General features: G+C 39.9%; 1 protein-coding gene across 2 annotated transcripts; it reads right to left on the reverse strand.

The window, feature by feature from the left end:
* Positions 1-14517: 14517 nt before the first annotated feature.
* On the reverse strand, positions 14518-27661 carry LOC121635449 (insulin receptor substrate 2-like). 2 transcript variants are annotated; one of them, XM_041978589.1, is made up of 3 exons: positions 24850-27661; positions 24268-24764; positions 14518-17212 (listed from the first exon to the last, which is right to left on the reverse strand). In XM_041978589.1, exons 1-3 carry the CDS (start codon positions 27465-27467, stop codon positions 17208-17210), a joined length of 3120 nt encoding a protein of 1039 aa, XP_041834523.1. In that variant the 5' UTR covers positions 27468-27661; the 3' UTR covers positions 14518-17207. The 2 variants fall into 2 exon arrangements, with proteins under 2 accessions (XP_041834523.1, XP_041834522.1); XM_041978588.1 differs by having other exon boundaries at positions 24268-24767.
* Positions 27662-27849: the final 188 nt, after the last annotated feature.

Here is a 27849-nt window from a genome sequence, read left to right on the forward strand (position 1 = left end):
GTGTATGTGAGCATCAGCTGTTTTTAACACGTGAAGCACTTTGTGATGCATCCTCTGTATGAAAAGTGCTATATGCATATCCATCATCAGCATGTTTAAAAGACATTTTGATGTATTTTGAAGCCATTATTAAACAATCTATTGCTCTTATAACCCTAGATGCCTGCAGTCATGCATGTCAGCACAACAAACAGCCGTAACGTCTGCAGAGAGGTATGGTGCTTTATGAATGTTAACTTATAAATAAGTACATCCACCTCTTATTAACTGCTCTAACCCCTCACTTGAAGTTGTCATGCATGATCATCAACATTTTAAAAGATCTTTATGAAGCTATTTAAGTGTATGATAATGTGTTTGGAGTACATGACCTTTATAGAAAGTGATACCAAAACATCAGTTTTGATCCAGATGATCTGCAGCTCTGGAACGAGGCTGCAGTTGGTGTTTCAACAACAAAACACTCCAAGATCCGCTTCACCTCAAAGCTCTGACTGTCTAGAAGCAGACGTCAAAACAGTCTATGAACCGCTTTACTCGTAACACCTGCATGCTTGTCTTGTCTAGCTGTGTAAGCTTGTGGCATTAAATGGAAGGTCACACTTTTTTTACATAATGCTGGCTATGAGGACAACCACATGTTTATTCTGTTTGTTGGACAGCTTGTTGGTACCCATCACAGCTAGAGAGGTGAGCTTATTACATATTTTGCACCTGCTATTGATGTTATACTGTATGTGCAGAATTTATGTAGGTCTCTTGCACTGGGCTGGATTTAAAAGATTTTGGGTACAGCAAATTTGCGTGCTGCCACCCTCCATTAAGCCCCTCTGAATGTGTGCCTTCATCCGACTCTGCCATGTTCTGTAAGCCTGAGCCTTTTGGCTGGCATGTTAAACAAATGATTTAGTAGGCTTCTGTGCACGCAAGCAAACCACAGTGTGACTTTGGCTAAGTGAGTTAGATTCCTATAGGCACTAACCTATTCCCACTAATTGGATTGGTATCAAACTCCTGCAGAGAAACCCCTTGTGAAGAGTCCACACGGGGCACTTGGGAAGCAGTTGTACTGTGGAAGAACACTGCAGTGACTGTTGTACTCAGTGGTGCGAAAAATTAAAGTCATACAGTTCACAAAAAGTAGATGTCACTAGTATGGAGCTAAGATAGGGACATAGGTTTTGTGACTTAAGTTTGAAACTGTAAGTACAAATCGAAATCTCCAAGAACACATTAATTCTGAAAATACAAATTATTTTACAAGCCAGGAAATACATGTCTTAAAATACGAATTAATGGTACGAGTCAGAACATACAAGTACATTTTTATCATACAGAGAGTACAAGTAAATATTCCAAGTCAGAAAAAGCAAGTCTTAAAATACAGGTAAATTTTACAAGCATGTGGGATAAATGTTTTATCTTACATCATTTTTTTAAATTGTATTTTCAGACTTGCAGGATTAATCCATAACTGCATATTTGATTAATACCTGTACTTGTTGTTACACTTAAAAATATGGAGATACAAGTTACAAAACGTATGTCTCTATCCTAGCTCTGTACAGTAGTCTCTGTAAACAGAACCTCTATAGAACTGCTGTTGTAAAAAAGAAGAAAGATTTTTACACCATACATCCAGATGGCAGCGAATGGAATAATAGTCATTATCAAACTCAAATATATGATGTAATGTACCATCAAGTATTGCACTGGACTCTGCACACTAAGCATAGACGTTGTTCATTGTGTTAGAAATAGCTTGTGTACCTCTGGAGTGAGGACATCTATTTTTACATTCAGTTAAATGATAATGGGTTTATGTGGAAACCTCGTGGTCTACTGCCTATTGACATCTAATGTGGCGGATGACAGACTTTCTGAGGGTGTTTCTGGTCAGTCTGACCCATCTGAGTGTGAGAGGAGGGGGGGGGGGGGGGGCAAAAACAGAAACCTTTGGAAAGAAATATTGACCTTCTTTGTGCATCAATAGCACACAAATATATAACAGAAAGACGTCAATGGTGAGTATTTAGCAAACAAGAAAGGACATTTCCACAGATGGGGAAGACTTTAATGGCAACACGCTTAGACTAACATTATGTGTGTTTCCACTCTGTGTGTGTCCATCATGCGTAAGTTGAGTGGGCTTTATCTTTGTTGTGTGACAGTAAAAGCCCAGTTATTGGTTGTAAAAGTACACGCAGTGTAAGAGCTCGACACACGTGTATTTGGCATGTGTGTGTATGTAGTAAACCTCAGCAGTGTGTATAAGAAGTTAAGATTCTTCATTTGATTTTAGTTAAGATATTAGCCGAACAACCTAAGAAAGGTCATATCATTGAGGTGTTTGTGTATGAGTCAGTGTGTGTATTGCCCTGTGACCCAGGTAACAGAGAGATGTGTACTTTCTGATGGATTAAAACTTACATAATTCCCCATTCCACTCAGCAGGTAAACAAGCTACAGAACTAAGGTCAAAACAGCTAGGTGCAGGCTTGCCTGTGGAACCAGATACTGGAGTCTGAGGCAGATCCCAGCCTCAGTGACCCACATGCTTACAAAGCTACACTCTCATTAAATCTGTGTGGCTCAAAAAGCTCAGCAATCAAAATTAACTATAGCCTTCAATTTGTGTAGTTTGTTTGCTGCTGCTGTAGTACCATGAGATCAAGGAGTGCAGAGAGAATGTTGAAAGTAATATGCAGAAGATGTACCGAAAAGATGCCGTTCAACAGCATGGAAAATTCTTTTTAAGTCACAACACGATGCTGGAACCTGGATGGCTAGAATACAGTTAGACGAGCTTAGCATAAAATCTAAAAACTGTAAAAATAACTGGTTTTATGCTTGTTTGTATGCTTTATGCTCATGCCACATTTTTTTTTTATAAATGTACTGCTGCCTATTTGTGTAATTAACACAAAATATAGTAAACTATGACGCTACATTATAGTTTTTGTCTTGTCATCACTTTCATAGGAGCTAGCTTTGGAGTTAGCATTAGCGAATAAAAATGCTTTGCTTCAGTCAGTTGATATTACAAAAGTTGAACAGGTTTTAAAATTTATACCAGTTTATATGTTTATTTACTTTTAAATTATTTATGTTAAGCAATATTTCACCAATTTGTCTTAAGTTGGAAAACCTATTGATACCAAATTGTTAGCTTGTTGCTATGTCAAACATGCAAAGGATAACTTGTCAGTAAAATTATTTTTTAAGATGGAGAGTGCTGATATTTTATCCATTATTAATTAACTAAAACGACACAGTTCAGCAACTTACAAAATTCTTTTTAAAAGTCAGGGTGCTAGCCTGGTTGGCCAGGACACAGTTAGCTTAGCATGAAATCCAACAACATAGGAAATAATTGGCTTTTAGACTCTTCACATGTTGTCTTATCACATTTTCTATAAATGCATTGCTGCTTATGTGTAAATAAACAGAAAATATAGTTAACACTACATTTTAATTTTTGACTTGTCATCACTTCAGAAAAATGTGTTGCTTCAAGTTGAATGTACTTTACAAATGACAACTAAATTAAGTTTTTTTTTTTTTATTTTAAATTGTAAGTTTAGCTTTGGTTAAGTTATATTTCACCATTTCATCTTAAGTTGGAAAACCTGCTGTGATTTAGACTAGTTGTGTGCTGTTTGGGAGACCCTCAATGTTAAACTGCCATGCTTTGCATTAAAGTGCTTCATTAATAAATATTACACTGACTCCATTATAAAACTGTACCCCCTCCTAAAAGGACCAGTTAACATCATTACCAGTAACACAGACCTTAAGGGAACTGAAGCTTGCTACTTACGAGAAAAAGAACAGCAGATTACCCTGCTATTTTAAAAATGGTAAATTGATTGCCATTATAATATAGAGTAAAGACTGAAAAATGTGGCTGCAGCTTAACTAATGTTTAACAGTGTGTTTACATCAAGTGTGTCTATGGTGGTCCCAAATGATATCGCACCTGACTTCTGTTGTTTGCTTGTAAAGTGAATGCCATTTTAACTAATAACAAGTTATCACTAGCTACAGTGACTTTTTAAGGTCTTTAACAGTAATGCAAACTGTAATTATACATAATGAGGTGTGTTCAATGATTGCGTGAGAAAATGCTCTTTGAGATAGTCTTTATGGCTCTGCGTGTCTTTAATTTTCTTTGGCCTGCGGCTGTAAAGGTCAGAAACACAGATGGAAACATGGATAATCCTACAGGATTTATGTGCATGACTGTATTGCGCACCAAAGTCACCGTAACTCCTAATCTCGCCTTGCGTGTTATGCATTTAGTTGTGAGAGGATGCAATAGTTAGAATTCAGATGTCATGCTGTGTTTCCTAACATATGGATTAAGTGAAAGAGGGTACTGTGTGAAATAGAAGCTTACTGAATGCAGTTTTTTGTGAATTTAAAGGAATTTGTGTATTAATGCAATGTCTACTCTAGTCTTCACATAGACCTATGTATACATATGCATATATGCTTATACACTGTATGTGTATAAATACATAATGATTCCCATCAGGTTGAGTTTTCAGTTATGTGAAATATTATTTTATTTTTTTATTTAAACTTCAAGCAATTATTTGTAATTATGTTGCCTTGTCAGCCTCCTATTTTACAAACTTGCATTCGTTGCAATGCCAACAAAGTAACATGGTGAAAATGGACTAACATGAGGAACATGGGCTGTCCACTCATTCACTCTCTCATTCACCCACTTTGCTGTATTGATCACTATACGGAGTACTAGTTAGATGACAAGTAAACGGTTGTTTAGTTTACACTCATTTAAATATTGACAGTTATGATAAAATATACTTTATTTAGAGCTGACCACTTGTGGCTGGATCACCCATGGTCTGAACAGCCTCAGATGCTGAGGTTAATAAGCTTGTTATTACTAGAATATTGCTAGCAATCTGGAAAATTTACAATTCCACAACTCCTCAGATGAAGTTTAACTAATCAAGCTGGTATTACAGGGATAAAGTAGTCTCCTTAGCTATCTGATCAAAGTTAGGCTAATATCTTTATTTCTAATCTCAGCCAAAATATTTATTCTTCCCTCAGACCAGTTTTGCCTCTGGGAGAGAAAAGTTGCCCCTCTGATCAATTTTGCCTCTAACATGTTTTCCAACATGAAAAAAGTTTCTAATGTAATGTAATCTAGTGCAGTTTGTTATAACAAACAAAAGCAAAGAAGCATGTTAGAAATTCAGCCTACAAGCTAGTCAGTCTCTGATTTGTCCCAAAACTGGGTATAAAGATAAATGATGATGCCTACTAGCTACTATAAGCTAATCAATAAAAATATAATAACCAACCTATGTTTGGCTCTTTTACTGCATTGTTTTCCCTGAGTGTTTCCTTTGCAAAACATGTTTACAAGCTGTGAGTGTCGGCTGATAAGACAACATGCGGATTGGTAGGCTGGAGTCATCCACGCTGCTGCCAGTATGGTAAACAGCAGCAGGAGTGTCTAAAGTGTGGGAAGGACCTGGACTCCACATGCTGTCAAAGCACGTGGAGTCTGAATGCTGTAGACCAAGAGATACATAGCAGCAAAGAGTGGAGCTTTCCATTCTCCCACACACTTACTCACATGCATACTCAGGCTCCCTCCAAGACAAACATGTGCAATATGTTTGCCCTCTGTTGATATATCTGGCAAACTTCAGTGACAGAAGGTTCTCTTTCAGGGATTTTACGCTTACAAATCCTCAGACAAAATATTAATTTTAAGAAATAAAGATTGTGAAAACATAGGTTGATGAATTAAAAAGACAGATATTTTTAAATGAACAAGGTTTGTGAATCAGAACATAATAAAGAAAAATCTGTTTCTTACGTCAATGTAAACTAAGTAGCTACTTGTGTTTTATTTGTAGAACCTGTTGCTGTCCTCATTTTATGTCCTGCAAGCTAACTTGAACTTTTTGTTTGCTAACTAGTTTTAGATTAGCTTCATAATAAGCTTTTTAATGTGAGCAGTTGTTTTCATTAAATATTAACCTTTTTCATAACATGTTGTGATGTAACTTCTTATGTCACATAAACAATTAAACTCAAATTATGACAACCCTCATTAATCCTGTATTCCTGCTGCTGTAGTCATTTTTAGCCTGGAAAGCTAATTTAAACTTTAGTTCCACAGCTAAGCTAGCTATTAGCTTGCTAATAAGCTAGTTTGAAAATGAACAAAAGTTTGATTTCCTGAGGGTATTAGCTGTTTATGATAGCATGTTACTTTTTGGGTAACTTCTTAAAGTCATAACTGAACTCAAAGGATGCCAGTATGTAAAATTTAACTAATCCTATCTATTCCTGCGGCTGTACTAACTTTTAGCCCTGAAAGCTAATTTGAATTTTATCTCCACAGCTAAACTAGACATTAAACGTTAGCTTAGTTTGCTAACAGGCTACTTTTAATGACAGGAATAGCTTGTGTCCTAAAATATTTGTAAGTTTTGATGGCATGTTGTTTTATTTGGGAAACTTTTAAACCTTTTTAAATCACATAGATAATAAGAATTTTTATTTACAGAGGGACAATCTTGCCATTTAGTTTACTGTGAAGCTTTGTATGGTTCCTCACAGCTCCCTATGAACTGAATGGTCATGCTCTCTACAGTTTAGAGTCCCACTTATGATTGGTTTGGTTTAACCAGAAAACACAAGCAGTATATAATAAAATATAATAAATATATATAATAAAATAATCAACTGGCTATATGTCCTTAAACAGTGGAAGACAATTTGTTCGTTCGTTTGTTCGTTTATTTTCTATACCGCTTAGTCAATTCAAGGTTGCAGGAGGCTACAGCCAGTCTTAGCAGTTAGCAGGCAAGGGGCAACTACACCATGGACAGGTCGCCAGTCAATTTCAGTGTGGTCTACTCATATGTGCAAATATGTATATATATATGTATATATATATATATATATATATATATATATATATGTGACACATGCGACAATTTTCACCAGTACCTTTAACATATATGTCAGTATGTTATGTTTTCAAGTGGGATAGGCAGTGGTGTGTGCCTCAGTCGTCTTCTGTGTGACGAACCAGAGTTGGCTGCTGTAAGTGGGTCACAGCTCTGCCCTGCTGCTGCGCCACAGAGTTCATTGAGCCTGGCTGAAACCCTCCTTAGGCTGATTCAGGGAGAAATAATGGGGGCAGCGATTCCCAATCCCCTCAAGAGCAACAGCACGACATGGCAGCAAGCTGGCAGGGTGGCCCAGTTGAGCACTGGATGGGTGAGGTTGTCAAAGGAGCAGCTCCACGCTTTGTAAGACCCTCTCACATGCTTGTAATCCACAGTGCATACCATGCATACCCTCATATTTTCAGGTCCAACATATCTGTACTGTACTAAAACACAATCATTTTGAGTAAAAATGTGGACAAACTGTTTTAAAAAGTTCTGCATGCTCATGTTTGGAGAATCCGAACCATTTGTTTACATGGTAATGAAATTTAAAAACTAATTTTCAGCTGCTTATTTAGTTAACATGTTTGTAACTACTTTAATGTGATCTCCTTTTAGGAAGTAATACATGCCTTGTCACTCTAATCAGCTAACTTTTCTGATTTATAAAGATTTCAAAACCAGATGAAAGGAGACATGAAAGATTTTCTGCAGTCATAATTTGTTCTTTTTAAATGTGTCTGTGTAGAAAACTGTGATTGTTTATGGTCTAACTTTAGGGAATCTGGAAAAAGATTTGACAGAAAGACACAACACAAATAAATGCTTCGAAGTACCATCCTGTTAATTGTATTTAAAGAACTTTTAATTGTTGTTGCACAGGCCTGAGAAATTCCCTCCCCTGAGTTGCTTTATTTAGCAAGCTGTTGTTTTTGTTGAGGACCACAGCCAGCACCAAACTCTGTGATCTTCCAAATGCCCAGCCTGATTTTTGTTACAGAAAAAAGAAAGGGGTTTCTTCTTTTTTTATTATTATTTTTTTTTTCAGATAGATAATGTGTGCAGAAAGGGTTGAGGAACTCCATGTTCTCCGCCGGTGGCTCAGTGGTGGGCTCTTATGTAAGGCTGCTTTCTGCCTGGCAGCAGAGCGGAGCCCCAATGACAGCATCCCACTGCTTAATAATACACACCAGCTAGAGGTGTGCCCTCACTGGCTGCTCATGTGTTGGTGTGATTTCACACTGTGCATGTGCTGCATACTTGGGAACATGAGGAAGTGATGCCCGTAAATGACATACAAGTGTCATAACTGCATTGTAATGATTTTGTGAGTCTGGGATGTTTTTCATAATGACTTAGTTTAATGTTTCAGGGAAACAACTGGTCTGCCCCCTCACTATTTCTTCCTCTGCATAAACAAATTCCGCAATTACGTCACCGTAAGCATGAAAAAATGAAAAGACAAACAAACAAATAAAACAAATAAGTACAAGCAAACTATTCTTTCAAAAATGAACTTGTTTACACACTTATTTATACAAGCCTCATTCAAAAGAAGATGGGATGCTGTGTAAATACAATGATGTATAAATCTCATCAACCCATAATTTATTTTCAATAGAACATAAACAACATATCAGATGCTGAAACTGAGACATTTTACCATTTAATGTGAGCTCATTTAAATCTGATGGCAGCAACACATCTGTAAAAGGTTTGAACAGGAGCAACAAAAGGCTGGAAAAGTAATTTGTACTAATCAAAACAACTGGAGGAGCATTTGACAACTAACTGGGTTAATTGACTAATCAGAGTCTCTTAGATGGAAAGATGGACAGAGGTTCACCAATCTAAGACAGACTGGAACAAATTCAGGAAAATATTCCTCAACGTAAAATTGTGAAGACTTTTAAGATCCCACAAACTACAGTGTTATCATCAAAAGATTCAGAGAATCGAGAGGATTATCCGTGTGCATGCAACAAGGCTGAAGGTCAAAACTGAATGTTGGAGGTCCTCAGGCAGCACTGCATTAAAAGCAGACATGATTCTCTACTGGAAATCACTGCAGTGATTCAGGAAGACGTCCAGAAATCAACTAAATTCACCCTGAACACATAAATGCAGGTTAAAGCTCCATCATACAAAGAAGAAGTCAGATGTGAACAGGATCCAGAACCAGCACTGTCTTCTCTGGACCAAAGCTCATTTAAAATGATCTGAGGCAAAGTGGATCTCTTTCATCTTCTTTGTTTTGTATTTGATTTATTTTAATATTACTACTGAATACTCATCTTCTTCAAAAAAATGCACATTTTTAAAATTCCTTCTACAAGCATTAAACATTTTTAAAATGTAGTAAAAATTGCTAGCAACAACATGCCTGTAAGCTAGTATACTACAAGCTGGCAACCAGTATTTATTGCGTAATACCTGGTATGCATAGTATGTAGTGGTGGTGAGGGTGTTAAAAACAACCCATGTCGTGATTTATTCCACAAAAAGTAAGCTAAAATACAGAAACAGTGTGTGATAAAGTCTGCGCCATGATTAAGTTGCGTGTAGAACCACCTTTAGCAGCATTAACTCAACCCTTGAACGACCTGCGGTCTGACAGTGTCGTGGTTCCTGCTCTGGTGTGTGGCAATGGTGGATCCTTGGTTCTCACCCCATACACATGACAGACAGAGCACATTTTTAATTGACTTTAATAACATTTATTTAAAGACATGTGGACATAAACCTGCCTGAGTCATCTCTGTTGACTGGTTTAGGGTTGAATTACCAAAAGTAAGTGTTTACTAATTCTGCTCTTTCAGACATTGACCATTATTACTATATTATTAACTGTCTTCTCAACCATTAGTTAAAAAATGTTGATTCTTATTAGTATTGTACAAAAGAAAAGAAAAATTCAAAGAAATCTCTTTAATTTTTATGCAAAGCTTAAAGGGTGAAAGGCTGTTTTTTTCTATATAATGTAATCAGTCTCCTCATTTTCTTTTTCAGCCACTTTATTGTAGATTTTCCTTTGTCCGTTGTCTTTCCTCCCTGGCAAATGCTCTAGATATTCATATAGCCACAAATGTTTGCATTTACAAACTTACACTTATCAATGAGAACATCTGACTGCAACTTGCCCTCTTAATTTCTCTTAACACAGTAAGGGTGGACTTGTAAGGGTTCTTGTTCAAATAATTATGATGTGTTGTTCATCAGAGGTTGTATGTACATTTTCTTATCTCCTGATATTCAAAAACTCACATGTAAAAAAGGGTTTACTTTCTTTTTCTCATAACTGTAAATCCTATTAGTCAGAAATTGCATTGCCTGTTATCCACATGTTAAAATATAGACAACAAAGAAGAAGAAGAGCAACGTGACGAGCTGAAGTTGTCACTGTAATTACACATGGTATGGCCACGCCAGGGTAAACCAGATAAGGGAGAAGAAACCACTCACTTATTAACAATGAATGAAACCCCCAGGCTTAAAAAGGAAGGCAAGGTGGGTTTATTTGTATAGCACATTTCATATACAAGACAAGTCAAAATGCTTTACATAAAACATCAGAAGCATCACAGCAAAGTTCGAAAGAAACACTAAATTTGAGAATTAAAATGATGCTTAAGACACAATTTGTTAGTTTCCTTCCAATTACTGAGAATCATTGTAATGCAAATGTTTGCTCACCCACAGGAAAACAGACATTTTGAGGAGCCAATATGAGCTGAAAAGCTGTGTGTTTGCATGACAGCGTGTTCCTCTGTGTGAATGTTCCTCGAGACTAATAGTTTTTTCTGCATGTAACAAAACACTGAAGTTTTCTGATTAAATTATAGAATTTCAATGAAGATGTGTGTGTGATTTCCTTACTTTTTTCACTACTTCCCCCTCTTGCATCAGTCTGTGACACACTTTTAATTTTTTGTTGCTACACAGGAAATGTCCATTTATGGACAAAAGTAAAGGGATTACGGCTGAATAACAGTAAACATTACTTTGACAAGCAGAAGGCTTAATGAGGCTTTTTTTTTGTTTTGTTTTTGTTAGCTGGACAGTCGGTGTTTGGCTTTTCTAATATGGAAAATGTTTTGGTATTTTTTATCTTTTATTATTGTAATCATGAATAGCTATTTCATGTTTCCATCATCACACTCAAAACCTACATATCTGTGATCAATTAAAAGTGAACTCTCTGAAACCACAAAGGATGCCTTAGGCAACACAGAGCCAACTGTGTCCGCTGTCTGTAAATAAAATAAAATAAATAATAAATAATTTATGAGAAACGTGCGCAAATGTGGCACAATACAATTTTTTTCACTTATTTCATATATTAAATACACAATACGGATAGGTGTTCTTAATAGTTTGTCTGCAGTTATATACATTCTGGTAGTAGATGTCCGCATAGGTCACTTATTTAACAGAATACGAGTAGCCACACAGATATGCTCAACTTTATAATGTTTGTTTAATAAGGCAAGGTAAATAGACTATGTTATAATACAAGAAGTTAAAGACCCAGTGATGCTTATAATGTAAAGGTATAATCTGGTTTTGTCAGAATGTTTTTTCAAGTTCTTAATCTAAAGTCAAAGTCTTGTAATTACATTTAAAGAATATGTGACCTCTGGTAGTTGTTAGCACAACTGCACACGTAGTGTTTTGTTAGTTTGTCAGTTAGGTTTTTGTTTGTTTGTTTGTTTGTTTTTTACACTAATTAGTGTGGAATTCTAAACCTAAGCAAATTATGTTAATGTCTAAACCCAAACAAGAAGTGGCAAAGTCATTATAACATGTTATGCCAGAGATGTTCACAAGTCCTTTTTTGCAAATCCAAGTCAAGTCTCAAGTCTTTGAGTGGCAAGGCAAGACTACTAAAAACAATTGTGCTGAGCCATCAGTCCCCTTATTCTAGATCAGGGGTGGCCAACGTCGGTCCTTGAGAGCCACAATCCTGCAGGTTTTCCAAATTTCCCTGCTCCAGCACACCTGACTTAAACTAATGAGTCATTCTGCAGATCCTTGTAGGCTGTTGGATCCATTTAATTTGAGTCAGGTGTGCTGGAGCAGGGAAATTTGGAAAACCTGCAGGATTGTGGCTCTCAAGGACCGACGTTGGCCACCCCTGTTCTAGATATATTCTTTGGGTGGTAAAAAGTTGATTTGATTCTTGCTTTAATGTGGTTGTTAAAATTTAGTCCAAAAATGTCCAAAATGACACCAAGATTTCTGGATTGATTCGTTGTTTATTTACTTTGCTTACTGAAGCTGTGCACGGATCTTTAGAACCTCATGTTTTTTTCCAAACATGATGATTTTAGTTTAATCTTTATTTATCTGAAGGAAATTCTGAAGCATCCTGTATTGATTTGACCAAGGCACAAACTAAAACTTTGTCTGGGGACCAGAGTTCCCTGGGGAGGCAGTAATATAGAGTTGAGTGTCATCAGCACAAGTATGATCAAATATTTGGTTGTTTCCATTATCTGAACTAGTGGGAGCATGTAAATGCTGAACAAAAAGGGGCCCTAAATGGAGCCTTTGGGAACTCCACATTTCATCTTTGTTAGAGTAGATCTATGGTTACCAATTAATACAAAGTAGCCCCTGTCTTTCAAGTAGGATTCAAACAATTCACAACCTAAAATTTTAGTTCAGTTTTCCAGTTGGTCTACTAGGATGTTATGGTCAACCTATTAAAGCAATATTGAAGCACTTTGAAACATGCATTATGCCAAATGGCAAACTCACTTTGACATTTCTGTGTCTGGAATATAAAACTTCATCCTTTTAGTAGATACTTGAAGATTTATATGTAAGCTCATATGAACTGCAAACTCAAGATAATGGTATTCCTCTTTTCTAAACTACAATTTAAAAAAAATACTCAAACATTACTTTCGAATACCTGTAAACAAAATTTAATTCACTTCCATGAGAGCAAAGTCTCAAGATTTAATCATAAATCTATTATTATCTACATGACCTGATACCCAGGGAAAAAACAACATATCTCGGCTTCAATACTATCTCTTAATCAGTATGTAAACCAGTAATTAGAAATGTAACCTTGTTATAGAAACATATCTGCATCATACACTGATTGTGTATAAGGAAGCAGCTTGTGAGAAAAACAAACAACAACCGTGGCAGCTCCAGTAATCTGCACAAGATTGTTAAAGATAAAGACAAGTGTATTGTGTCATGAAAATAGTCTTCAGGAAAAGCATGGCTTTACAGGAAATCGTTGGCTTACAATGAGCTTCCTGTTCAGCCTTTGTCAAAAAAGAAAGGGAAATGAAAAAACACTAACAAAGATAGTTTGAAAGACTTCTGCTTCTCATTCTCCACAGGATGGCTGCAGGATATTCTCCCCTCAACACAGGAAGCTATTTGACTCATTGCCAAATGCATGATATTTCAGTGCATGAGGCAGGACAAGAGGACTGTGGTGGGATTTGGAGTCTTTTGTTGGTCAAGAGGACAATACTGTAAACTAATTTTTTTTTAAAAATGGTCTGATGATCATTGTGGTTCAGAAGAAGACTGAATTTATTGTTGTCTTATATGTCACTTCAACACATTAAGTCACGTATGCTTTGAAGGAATAATATAGTGTACAATGATTTAAACAATCTTTAATTTATAAAGAACTGAAATTGGGTTGGATGTCTTTAAATTTATATATTTTGTTTGGTTTTTCCTGCTCAATTTTTCATCTATTATTACTCCAGGGAATTTTATTGAGACACTTTCAATTTCTATATTGTTTAAGATGGCACATAGCACAAACAAAAAGTTTCAGGCTTACCTGAAAAATACCCCCAAACACTTTCAAGATTAATCTGAATATTATAATAATTTATATAATAAATTACTGTCAGAAAAAAACAATATGTGGACATTACCGCTGCAAAGACCAACTGTGATAAAGTAAAGCAGAACAAAATTAGAGAGCTTTTAGTACATAAAATTCAGACGAAGTCTCCAAAATTCCCATTTAGGGAGAGTTTGACCTTCTGTTCTCAACGTCCTCTAATTGAGGTTCCTTAGGTTTTAAAAAGTTCCCAATGGTACAAAGATAACTCCAAAAAAAACTAAACATTTTCAACATTACTAGAAGTGTACTAGAAAGTTTCAAAACAAATTAGGTTAAGTTGCAGCATCTCAAATGCAAATCTGAATATTATCATGTAAAGAAAAAAAGATACAAGATTTATTACCATTGCTGCCTTGTTTTAATGGCTCTATTAACACTGAGCAATATAGATCTTGGAGCAAAGCATCCTTCCATAAAAGCCGTTTTTACGGGCAAAGCCTTACTTATTTCAGCAATGCATTGTCAATCCACATGTTGCCCATATTAAAAACAGCATGGCTCCATTGAGAAAAAGTCCAGCTGCTCATACGGCCTTCCCATAAACCAGATCTGTCACATAAATGCAAACTATTATTAAGACTAAAACAATACAGGAAGTCTCTGTTTATTAGCATGAATGGGAAAACAATTCACTCTCTAAACTGCAAAATTACAATAAATAAATAGAGGACAAAGTTGTAACTGTTTAAATAAATTTATTTCTTTTGTTTGCTACCCATAATTAATACAGACAAAAGCAAGACTTGACTACCAGAATTTAGAAATCATAATTATCTGCTGTGAGCATCACAATAAACAATATGTTGAGTTATGTACAATGGAAGACAACAACACATTCAGACTGACTCAATCCAACAGCAATCAGCAAAGAACAATCTGCCCATTAACACAGATGGGAAAAGAGCTTTAACACATATCCAGAACAAAGTTCTCAGCAATGAAAAACAAAACCCTTGGCAGAAAGAGAAATGTACAAGGAGCAAACACAGCTCCTATTTAGCAAAAACCAAAAATCAATGCAATGTTACATTTGGTTCCACAGTTGTAAACTAGATTTTATTCATGTCACTATTGCATATGCCATTAGGTAAATTGTGTCAACAAGGCAAAGAGATTTCTATATTAAAATAAACATTTTTTATTTATATATAATCACAGAGACTGTGAGGGAGAAAAGCATATAATTCACTGTACACCCCAAAAGCAAAAGAAAACATCCCCTTTAATAAATCTGTAGCCAAAGTCTTTACACGGGAATATCATTTGAACCTAGCTCAAATCTACGTACTCTATGTAAATCCAATAGATTTCTTTCAGTATATTTTATTTGAAATATATACACAATGTACACACTCAAAACTCTGAAGATAAATAGATATAACTTAGTGTGGTACAGCTCCAATATTACTTAAAACTTGTCATTTTAAATTAGCTGTGTTTCCACCAGCTCAGCGATACATTCAGACATTTACAGTTTTACAGTCTACTGTACACTAAAGGGGCTGTGAGCCAGTTGGAGTCGGCACAGTGGACGGCACAAAAACCACAGTCAAGATGCAGTTTTTCAAACGTTCAATTAAATTGTTTTAGTTTAACTTCTTTAAATTACAACAGAACCTTATAACTACTAAATGACAACACATTTAACTCTAGATTAAATTAATAGACACAATCTGAATGTTTACTGGTATAACCAGTAGCTAAATGAACTGAAGCTAATATTAGCTAATACTAGCTAGTCTTAGCAGTAAGCATACTACTACTACTACTGTTAGCTAGCATTAGTAAAATTCTTATGAATATATTTCCTTTCCAAATTGGCCTACTAGTTTTATGCTACATTAGCTTTAGCATTTATGGGCCATTAACTAAAAATCTCGGCCACACTTTTTAAAGTCCAAAGTTTTTCTGTTCTTTTACTTGGTCTTAGCTTTTGGCTAATGGTTGTGACGTTAGCTAACTTCAGCAAGATACTGTTGTAAAATACATGAGGTCAAGTCTTCTCACTTCTACCTCTCTATGTGCATCATCCCAGAACTGTTACATAATTATACTGCACATTTCGTGGTACTATAGATACTTGATTTAAAGTCTAATATTATATAATTTTCTCAACTAGTTTTTATGCTGTCTGTCGTGTAGTTTTTATTTCCAGATCAACGATTCTTCAGTGACCTTCCATAATGGTGCCAGATGTGGCTGTAAGCCCTTCCTGCATTACTTTTTCCATGTAGCACAACCTTATTTCTCCTCCTTTACTTCAACCCCTAACTGCCCAAACCATGCCCCAACATTCACCATTTTGGTTGGTTCTACCCCTCCATTATCACCTCAACTAGAGAGTTGTACAGTCAACAATATCACAGCAGGGCGGCCTGTGTCGAGCTGAACAGGCCGTAGGTTTGCAGGTAGGAGTGTGTGAGGTCTTCAGGCTAAAGTGACTGAGGAACTGTGGGAGGTACAGTGCCTGGTGTTGTAGGGTCTGAGCTGAGTTATAAAGATATGCATAATTCATATAGACATTTAGAAATATACTTTAGCAAAGCCAACGCTTTCAACTGGACAAATAAATAAACTGGGTTGGAGTTATTAAGAAATTATTAAGAAAATAATTCAATATCATTAGAATAAATCAGATCTCGAGCAGCCCCACTGTCTCTGTACATTTCTGAAATAATATATAATTAATGGTAAACTAGGCAATTTGTTTCCACCAGAAAATAACAATATAGATGGAGGTCCAAACAAACATATCATAATAGAATATTTACCTCTTATTTAATACAAAACATAAGGACAGTATACACATTAAGGCATTGGTTAAATTTTACCCAACATTCAACATCCAAAAATAAATAAAATATCTAATCTAAATATATATATTTATACTCAGTGTACCTTGGTATCCTCCCTGTAAGCCATGTAGCAGGTTTCATTGTTCACTGGCATACCAGTTGCTCGTATTTCGTCTCAGAAACACACTCATACATTCACACACAGACATAAAACTACCCTCAAGTAAATAAATAGTATCTGGTACCATGAGAGCTTCGTTATTGTCTGACTATCTTTGCGTCTGTGCTTGTGCCAAAATTTGGGTCACAGGAGAAATGGCCTCTCAAAGTGCAGGGAACGTGAGACGTAGCAACACACATCCACCTATGCACACACAAACACACTTGTCCTGGATTCCTACATGCATAGACGGCGACCTGCTTGTTTGCTGTGTGTGTGTGTGTGTGTGTGTGTGTAAGTGTAAAGCCCCTGTAATGCATTTACAGTCTTTTGGGGCTGAGTTGTTTCATTTTTGTTTTCTTTCTTGAGCAGCAGTTGAGTCAAGATGCCATATACGAGGACGGATGAGTCCTTCAGTCTGGAAGAGAGGAAAAAAGAAAAGAAAGTTAATGGAAATAATATTTTACAAATTTTTCATCCTAGTTTGTGGTCTGATTGCAACACAGGTGCCAAATAATCAGACATGAGAGGATTGAGAGAACACAGTGTTTCTCTGTTACCGAACAGTATGAACTCATTCACAGACTCAGATTAATGAGCCGCACAAACAAGGAAACTCATTTTGTCTGAAAACCCAGAACAGCGAGTGCAGCACACATCAGACAGAAAACTGTGCAGCTACGTTTCTTTTTAACACACCGGCTGTTTTGCTGGTGAAGCTCTTTAGAGACTGTTGTATTGTCCAAATTTCTTTATATTTTGCCTCCAAGCAGTCGAGATTTCTTATAATCTTCCAATGTGGTCTTGAGCAATAGTTTTCAAGACTTTCTGAAGGGCTTTCAAAGTTTTTCTATAGCCATTTTTCAATTTTTTACCCACTTAACTTTCAGAGAAAGAGCTCTTTAAGCAACTTACCACCGACTTATGAACATTTCAAGCAAAGCAAAGACTCATAACTCACAGGATGAGCCACTGTTGTATCAACAGACCAGGCAACTATGCAAAGAAAATATTTTAAACTGGATCGGAAATCGTAAAAATCTACCTTTTGTTTTCTGGAGATAACCAGTAACTAGATGGTTATCGCAAGAAAATGAGCTTTGTTTCCTTGAGATGATCAAGGTGAGCTTGAAAATTAGCAATTTGCACCTAATTTAACTGGTTATTGGCACAAAAAGTGAGAATAAATAACAGTAAACTAAGATTTACATGTTATTCTGTTCACTTTATGACACTTTTCTGGGGTCTAGGCAATCAAAGGACACAAAGAAAAGTTGACCCATCTACTGTTGGTCTAAGCCTCATCATAAATGATCTTCATGGTGGGCTGGTTATCAAGAAGCCGTACTTAAGGACAGGAAACCGGGAGAAAAGGCTGAGGTATGTCACATGACTCAAGAACTGGACTGAAAATCAGCTGCAACAGGACTGATGGAGGTATAAATCCTCCCCAGAGCCCGGATATCAACATTATTGTTGCAGAGAATGCAACAAAAGGCAGAAACGTCTAAAGAAGAGCTTTGGAAGGTCCTTCAAAAAGCCTGAGGAACTATCCCTGAAAACTACAAGCTTGTCTAAGAGGGTTCATAATTAAGTCAATACCAAACACTGACTTGCATCCTGACTTTTTTGATTATAGGCTGCATTTCTCTTTATACTTTCACATCTTTCCATAAACAGGTGCATGCATTTCCTCTTTCCTGGCAATATTTAAGCAACGAGGGCTTATGGCTTCACAGCGCTATGTATGTATGTGTTCATATGTGTGTTTCAGTGGGGAAGGGGACTGCTCTGCAACGGTCGTAATTACATAATCTGTAGAACGTTGGGGGTTGGGGGTCTCATGTCGCACTGTTGCCTTGTTGCTATGGACACCCGCTGAGCACAGGACCAGCAGCAAGCACTACTGTAGCATCTACAACATTATACACGCATGCAAACCCTCTTTGTCGTCATGCTGCAACAGATGTTGATATTTACGTGGGTTTTATGGCGTTTTATCACATGCAAGTAGAGGCAGAGTTGGTGTAGAGAGGGGGGAAGGGAGGATGCAGAGGTTTTGTAGCTGAAGAAAAGCTTTAGACTTTTCAGGAAGGTTAAAACTATCCATTGTCTTTGGGTTTCTATCACTGCAAGGCTGATGAAAATCTTTAAAAAGCAAGTCAGACAACCTCAAAAATGTGTAGCAGTCAACGTGAAAGCAAGCCCGTTTTTCTTGTTTCCAGGAAAGTTACCACTTGTAAAGCTGTCATTTGGTGCACATAGAAAGAAAGGGCCTAGAAAAACAATTATCTTCAGTCTTTTAACAGGAAAAAGATATTTCAAGTGTAATAAAATGATTAAACAGGGAAGAATATGGAGGAAATGTTGGGTTTTAAAGCTCACATGCCAGAGCTCATCTGTGCATTTGACAGGTGTTAAGTTTCAGTCAGCCTGAAGCAAACAAACAACCACCTTGGGTTACGTATTCCCCCAGCTGCTAACCGAGGAGGTTACATCCTCTCGATATCTACTCCCGGCCGTCTAATCTCTCCCACAGAGGCGGTAATCTCATCTGGAGCCGTGGCTGGCTAAATGTGGGGAACGCTGGCCACGCAGTTATCTAGCAGCTAGCGCTTCTGTCTGGAACATCCCGGCCTACTTTAGCCCCCCTCCGCCTCTCTGAACAGTCACACACATGCACACTCTCAACACACCGCCTGGAAACTCTGACACAAGAGCCTTCAGGGTTATGTGTCCATGTTTGTACTCTATATATCATATAACACGGCATTTCTGCATTTCCTGGCTTGGCTTAATACGAACCGCTCTGTTGTTTGGCAGCTTGTGATGTAAATAAAGTATTTAGATGCTGGTGTGTTTGTGCACACTTGTGCAGGGATGGACTGGACAGTCAGACTGACAGGTACAATCAGGTGCACCTTTGTGAGTAATTCTAACAGTACATGTGATGGGAAGAAAAAGGAAAACAGAGCCATGTGTCACTTTAGCAGCGGGAAATAAACTACATCGATTGGCAGCTTTAAAAAAAAAAAAGACTGGGAAAAAATCCTGTGAACAACCTAAAATATTAACATTTATTAACGGCCTTAATGCCTGATGCAAGAAATAATGAGCAGAAAATCCACAGTTTCTAAATCTAAAGTCTTGATTTGGCCCTTAAAAAAAGTAAAAACTGAATTAATTTGCATATATTTTTCATTTATTATCATGCAATAGTTCAAATTATTGTAGAGTAAAATGTGTCCACCAGGGGGCGGTAGAATAAGTAATAGATTGTATACAACAGTGTTTTGAGCAAAGTTTTTAGTATATGGTGATGCAAAATGTTTCAGAAACTTTATGTATCAAACTTTATATTTAGTGGCAAAGTCGTTATTATTTTGTAAATTTTCTTTTTTAAGCTACAAGCGACAACTCTAAATGTTTTCCAGTGTTATTAGACACTTTCGGAAATCGTTAATCTCCAAAAGTTGTTAATGTTGATCATTAATCTCCATACAATCTACATTCGATTGTAGGGAGATTATAGTAGCTAAATTAGACTAAAACAGAAGAAGTAATACTCACTGAAGAGCTATTTTGGAGTAAAAAGAAGCGGGAAAAAAGCCAAAACAGCCGGACTTCCATCATTAGTTTTTTCCTCTTGCAGATACCTGAGATTAAATGTTTTGTATCTCCACTGTGATATGTAAGTTATAATGTACTTGATAAAATAAGGAAAAATATTCTTGAAATTGCACTTTTTCTCAAGACATTTCAGGTTGTTTTCTGAAGGAATAGTTAATAAAATGTAAACATCTGCATCTGTTACACTACATGAACATGGTTATGCAAATCAGATTATGACATCATTTAGCGACTTTTAGGATGGCTAACGTTCCTTACTGAGTTGGCAACACTGAACTAATACCAAGTCAGATTTTAGGTCATTTTTTGCGAACCTCTACCGACCCAAAGCAGGAGATCCTGATCCCAAATTTAGGATTAGCCTCTTCGGGATGCATGTCTGTGCAGCTATAACACAGATCTGCAGAACACGCTGTGGGTTATGTGTTCGGATCTACCTGTCCCATCCTCTTTGCAATGACATCACTCGCTGTACAACTGACTGACTGGATGACGTTAAAGGGGAAGCAGGATTTGAGTAGATGGACGTGGATCTCTAATCTGGCTCATGCATTACACACACACTCGCCGCTGATGGTTGTGCTCCCCGGGGGCGGCAGATGGTGGGCCGTCATTAGCGGAGGGATCAGGCGTAGGTACAGATGTGAAGTACGGAGAGCCATATAGCAGCATATATAAGTTTAACATGCTCATGTGTGCACGGGGCAGGAAAATTGGTGTAATGAGCTTTTGCATGTGTGTGAGGGTAGAGCAGGAGGGCTGGTGTTTAACCCCTCCTCACCAAACTGCATGCACTCTCACACACTTGCCCTCTGGAAAGTGGCCATCTGGAGGAACGTTAAGTGGGGGATCTTTCGTTTTATAAGCCCCTTTGATAGATTTTCTACAAAAAGTGAAATCTGTACAGGCCTGTGCAAAAGCCTGGCGGCTGCACAGCCTTGTACGAGTCTAGCTGCAGCAAAAATGAAGCAGGAGCTGCTCAACAGCAGCAGATAAAAACGGTATTAGTCAGTGGTGAAGCTGGAAATGGAGACGGCTGACTTTGCTAATCTGGGTCTGGTACAGAACATCCACCTGGCTGAGCTGCGGCTAGCCAGGGCCGCAGATGAAGACGGCCAGCTTTGGTTAGCACAGCGGTAAACACCACCTCCAAGTCACATGGGCTGGACCGCTGACAGAACAGAGAGGTAAACAAACTCCTGACCCCTAACTCAGACATCTAAACTGAATCAAGGTGGGAATCTGAAGAGAAGGAGAAAATTCAGCTGTCAAGAGACAGTTTTGTTGACAGAAGTTTCTCCCTATAGGGGTTGTCACATGGATCTTAAGGGGAAAAATGTTAAATTCCACAGTGCAGCTGTGGATGGTGGGTTTTAGGAAGAGAAGTTACCCTTCTCTCCACTGACAGGGCGAACACTTGAGCAGAAACCTGCAGATGTTTGGGTCAGAGCAGCCTCCAGCATATCGTACTGATAAACACAGAATTAAAGATGGTTCTAAAACTCCTTCTGACCCCCATCACCCCACAGAGGTGGAACTGGGAGTTCAGTAAACAAGCCATCAAATCTGCCTGCTCTCCCAGAATACAACATGCTCAAACGAGGCCTTACGGCCGGTTTGTTGTTGTTGCTTTAAAAAGCCAAATCCCCTCCCCTCTTCTTTCCGCTGCTCCATCCCCCCTCCTCCTATCTGCTTGTCTTACTTCTGCTAAGTGAACAACCTAATGAGGCAGAAGGGCAGCAGAGTGCACGTGCCATCCTGACCCATTATGCACGCATTCATTCGCATTCCCACATAACAGCCATGCAGCAGCAGCGAAAAATAAACCAACCCATAAGTCTCTAAACACACATCCTATCAGATTACATCTACAATGACTTAAACCTGCAAAAAAATAAATACAATATATATTACAACATTCAACATTAGCACACGTGAATTCAAATGTTTAGAGAAAATCTTTATGTTCTGACATACAAAAAGCAGAATATCCTGACTTCTTGTGAGCTGTGCACGTCTCTGCCAAGTGTTCAAAGATGCAGGCTGGAAAAAAAGGGATCCCTTTAGTGGGAGGGAAAAAAAGAGAGAACATACAACTGCATGTGTACGTGCTAGAGCCCACATGTATGTTCTTTTCTCTTGTCCCTCTGAAGTACAGACGTGAGTACACCCCTCACATTTTTGCAAATATTTTCTCATGTCTTTTCATGGGAAAACACTATAGAAACTAAAGTTTAATATTCTGTATGTCAAAGGTGAATTTCTATAATATTGACCCATAAAAGATATAATAAAATATTTGCAAAAATGTGAGGGGTGTACTCACTTCTGTGAGATACTGTGGTTTTACTAGAACCATGAAAATATCATGTATGAGCACAGAGGACGTGCAAACCAACAACATTTTTAATTCCTCAAACTTCATCTCACATTTATTATGGTCCAATTTAAAGCTGTTTAGTACAGAAGAGTTCATTTTCCATTACTTGGGGTGAAAGGGTCTGATTTGATTTACCGGAGCGTCATTGTCGCACTGATGGTGCACGTACGAGTTACTAAGGTGGCATTTTTGTGTTACGTGTGCTAAAAATGAAACCTTCTCTCTGTACACAGGGGCTTTGTGGTGAAATAAAAAGCCACTTTCATTCTAATGAGCGGGACACACAAACAGGCCTCTTTTACAGCAACTTTTTAAACCAGCTCTGGCAGGAATGCGGAGCGTGACCTCCGGTTACCTGACGCCAACCCCCTCTTCACAACACACACACTCATACACACACAAGCGCTGGGCCTCACATGTCGGGGTTCACCCCCTCCCCCTTACCCAGCCCCACCAAAACCTCTACGTGCAGACGAGCACATACGCTAACTGAGAAGAGGGGGTCAAACTTAGAGGGATGTCGTGTAGACTTTAAAGCCCTGTGGTGCGTTTACGGCCTCCAGCATGACGTCCTGCTGTCCCACGCTGGCAGCAGCTTTGTTTGGATATTCTGGGATGCAGTATTGATCACAGGAGGGGAAGGGGAGGGGGTTTGTAGAGGTCACGCTAATGTGCAACACATCCTCGAGCCTACCCGAGTGAAAAACAACAACAACCGGAAGCGCCCGAGGCTCAGGGTGACATTACAACTGACAGAAGCATTGCTGCTAATGACATGAAAACCGATTTCATGCTTCCGTTTCATGAATAACTTGATGCTTATTGCAAAAAAAAGTTTGGAATAAATCTCTAATCTGTTACTTCCATCTGTGAATGCGGCGCTAAATGTGTATTTTTGGCATTTGCAGCCTGCAAATAGCAGCCCTGCTACCGTCATGGTGCTTGTTTACTTCCCAGCTCTCAGCTCCGGTAACGTTCACGTCAGCCTTGTGTTGTGTTCACACGTTGCGGGAAATTATTGGGTCGCACCAAAGAGCTCAGAAACAGGAGGAAAAAAGACAAATGTCCCTTTTTTGTATTTGCACAACGCTGAACAGAAGGCTGCTGTTTAAATGACGAGTTTAGGTGGAGTAATGAACGCAGCATCAGCACCACTTATTATAAGTTACATGCTTTGTAATGCATGGAGCTAATTTGAAATCAAACTTCCTTGTTTTTTTCCCTACTTTTTCTTTTTCCTCCCCTATCTGGCTTATCACTCTACAGTAATAGTTTCTTTTCATGCATTAAAACCACTATTTATTGCAATTAAAATAACACTTATGACACCCTTAAAGCTGGTGATAGAAGACACACGTGACCCTAATCTGGAACACTTGGCCACTGATGGCTCAGTTACATCTTGTTAAGTTCAGAAAATGAAGATTTAGGCTACTATATGCCCGAATTTAAATCTCACCCACCTTTGGCAGTGGTTGCAGCCTCCTTGAACCCCAGACAGACATACGGCGTACTGTGTAATCCATTGATGCCCCCTTTGCAGCTACTGGTGCGTTTGAAGCCGACCAGGTCTCCACATTTCTCTACATCCCTTTTGTCCAGCAGGTTCAAGGCGATGTAGTTCAGTCCGTTGGGGTAGCCGGCTGAGCTCTGTCGGTTCACGGGGCTGTCACACTCCTCGTCCGAACCCTCGCTGCTCCTGGATGAGATGTTTTCCACTGAGCTGGGCCTTTTCACATTTTCACTGTGGGCAAAGGAGGGAAAGACTGGGGTCACGGTGGCGGTGGAGGAGAAGGTTTCCGAGCTGTGGCGCCGGCGTCCCTGCGGATTGGCTCGGATGACCTTGGCAGAGCAATCTGGGTCCACCATGGAGGAGGAGGAGGCCCCAAGGAGGAAGACACTGATGTTTTCTGGGACATTCTGATCCTCCAGAGAGGGTCGCCTCTCCCTGCTGCTCAGGCTGCTGGAAAACAGAGTTAATGATCAGATTTACACTTTTTGAAAAATTTTATCCGAAGCCTAAAATAAGTGATGATGAAACACACCTTCCTGAGTGTTGTGGAACACACTGTGGGGGAGAGCTGGTCATCCCAAATGTCATTTCAGTGTAGTCATTTTTCACCTCATCATCGAGGTGCTGGGTGCTTTTCTCGCCATCTTCCTCTGAGCAGGATAATTCTGGGAGCGTGTCCAACCTCTCCGCAGGAGAGTCAGCTTCTCTGGGCGAGTGTGAACCCAGCTCCAGGTTGATGTAGTCCGTCAATGATGGCCTTCCCGCACCCCCGCCGCTGGACCCCAGCGATGAAGACTTACTTGCCGTGGAAACTAAAGAAGGCGGGGACATTCTGGTGAAGTCGATGTTGATGTACTCACCGGGGCTCCTGGGCTCCCCTGGGAGGGGGTGCTCGTTCATGCTGGGGAGTGTCCTCAGGGTGTCCAGAGATAGCCTATTAGGACGGCCTAGTCTCCCCCTGTAAGGCAGGCTCTCTGCTCGGTTATGTCGGGCCGTGGATGACGCCGAGGGGCTCAGGGGGGACGTTTGCATCACAGAGTAATAATCCGACTCCCCCACCCTTGGCTTCAAACTTTGTGGGCTCATCAAGACGTACTGGTCGGCTTCTTCACTCTTGGATTGAAACTTGGCAGGCAGCGTGAGGGAGCCGGTTTGATAGGCGGGCCGAACCGACGTCGGTTCACCTGCGATGAGCCCCATGTAGTGGTCAGGCGGCGTCTGGAGAGGAGGTGGGTTTCCAGGCGACATGTTCATGTATTCGCCGTGTCTATCAGGGCTTTCAATGGATGATTTGGAGCCGCACCACATCCTCATGTAGCCATTGTCCTCCAACGAGCTGCTGCAGGGGGAGTTGGTTTTGTAGCCACCATTAGTGGCTGCCTGGGGGTGCGCCCTGGGGTTCACAATCTGCTTTGGAGCTGAGACACACATGGGGCTCATGGGGACGTAGTTGTCTCCCTTGACTGATTGAGGTGCGACACCTGGTGTCATTGGCATGTAGCCGTCATCACCAAGGTTACTGCTGGAGCTCCTGGACGAACCTATTTCTATGTCTCCATAATCATTGGGGTAGCACACTTTGGGGGAGGCAGAGTGGGAGTTGTGACCGTGGGCCAACCTCATCATGGTGTAGTCATCCAAGGAAGCCGAGGATAGGGGCGCCACCACCCTCTGCTGTCGTGGCGTGGTGAGGGAGTGTGTGCGCTTCCTGTAAGCCAAAACCTCACCCCCGGACCTGATGCCGTTTGCGCCCTCCATTATCATGTAGCCACAAGGGTCGCTGGTGTCACGAGATGGGGGCGTGCTGCACAGGGAGTCAGGGGTGTCGCTGCGGGTCAGGGAGAGGAACTTTGGTTCTCCTGGGCTAGAGCTGTAGTCATCGCATAGCATAAAGCCGGTGTCGCTAAGGGAACCGGAAATGGAGGCGCTACAGCTGAAGGGACGTCTGGCTTTGTCGGGGGTGGAGATGGCACCCCCACCTCTAGGGGACATGCTGATTGGGCTGGAGGCTGCTGGAGGGGAGTTTGAAACCGGCATGGACCGGCTATGATGGAGGTTGGAGTTGAACTCGAGCATCCTGCAGGTGCGCCCACTGCTGAGGGTGTGGGGTCTGCTGACGTGGTCCCTGGAGTTGGAACTGGTGGGGCTCCCACTCACGGATATGGACATGGACACTGGCCGGGTCACGCTCCCGTCTCCCTCACTGGATGTTCTTATCCGACAGGAAGTAAATTTCCTCCCTGGGGATGTGGTGGCCATGCTGTCAGTTCTGGACCTCCTCACCAGCCCGGTCTGACTTGGGGGGAGGTTGTTAAGGTTGCGCCTCATGGGCACAGAGATGGGGTTAGTACTGGCTGACTGGCTCTTGCTTCTGGGCCTGAACTCGGACAGCTCCTTCATGGCCTTCATGGCCTCCAGGATGGTCTCATGGATGTTCTGCGCCACCACTGAGTCCTCCGCCTGCATCCAGAACTCCCCCGGCCCGGTCACCGCCGACCTGCCCACCTCTATGAAGAAGAAGCTGTCTGAGTGGCCACATCTCCTGATGTTCATCAGCTGCAAACTGACAGCAGCAGTTTCAGAGTTAAGTTTGACGAAGCTGATGTTTCTGCTGGATAAACACAGCCTGTACACCCCGGTCAGGTTTTTGATCTGACCCAAACCTTTGGATTTCAAGTTGACCTGCCAAACCTCCTTATAGTTAGCCGCTGCAGGAGAAAGGAGTCCATAGCTGGTTTCTTCAAAGCCCACTAAGGAGGATGTGGACGCGGGACTGTCGAAGACCTTCCCCTCTGCTATTAAATCAGTCAAGACCCTGAACCAGCTCTCCTGCTCCTGCTCGCTGTCTGCAGCAACAGCGAAGTACTCGTCCTTGGTGTAGAGGGCGATGAGGTGTTTGTGTTTGGCGTCTGCGCGCTTGTTTACGCACAAACAGGAGTCCAAAGTTATGACCCGCTTGGCGGCGGACTTGTTCCTCCATTTCTTCTCGCTTTCATAATACTCCAGCCGTGCAGGGCAGCGCTCCGTGGGCTCCCGGAGCACGAAAAAGCGCCGGTGTCCGTGTTTCTGCTTCCTCAGGTATCCGCACTTCTTCACGTCATTCGTCCCATTAGATAACAGGTGTCCTCCCGTCGCCGGAGGACTTGCCATTTCTCTCCGCTTCGCTTTTAACTCTGTTTTCTCCTCTTTAAAAAAATAAATAAAGAAAAACTCACAGTAAAGAACAGAAATAAACCCGTTTTATTCTAGTCCATTACAGCCACACATAAATGCGTCCGATCAGAGAAGAAACAGCGAAGGAATAAAACCAGTAAGCGACGTGATGGTGGAGCAAAACAACATGTGACGCTGCTGCTCCAAAAACAGAATAAAACACAGAGTCATAGAGGGCGGGGCGTCTTGCAGGGGCAGTGCCTGTCAATCATGCAAATATCTCGTTTCCTATTGGCTGCTTTCTCCATTCAAGAAAGACAAACCCCGCCTCTCCGTCTCTAACTGCTTTCTCATACAGAAAACAAACCCGTTTAAGAAC

The sequence above is a fragment of the Melanotaenia boesemani genome, chromosome 24, assembly GCF_017639745.1.
Source record: "Melanotaenia boesemani isolate fMelBoe1 chromosome 24, fMelBoe1.pri, whole genome shotgun sequence".
NCBI classification, from domain to species: domain Eukaryota; kingdom Metazoa; phylum Chordata; class Actinopteri; order Atheriniformes; family Melanotaeniidae; genus Melanotaenia; species Melanotaenia boesemani.

What these genes read in the sequence shown, in the direction of transcription:
- LOC121635449 (XM_041978588.1), bottom strand. Translation starts at nt 27,467, where the DNA reads ATGGCAAGTCCTCCGGCGACGGGAGGACACCTGTTATCTAATGGGACG. An exon ending in GTTCCACAACACTCAGGAAG is followed by an intron (nt 24,768 to 24,849) that starts GTGTGTTTCATC and finishes TCTGTTTTCCAG; the next exon opens with CAGCCTGAGCAGCAGGGAGA.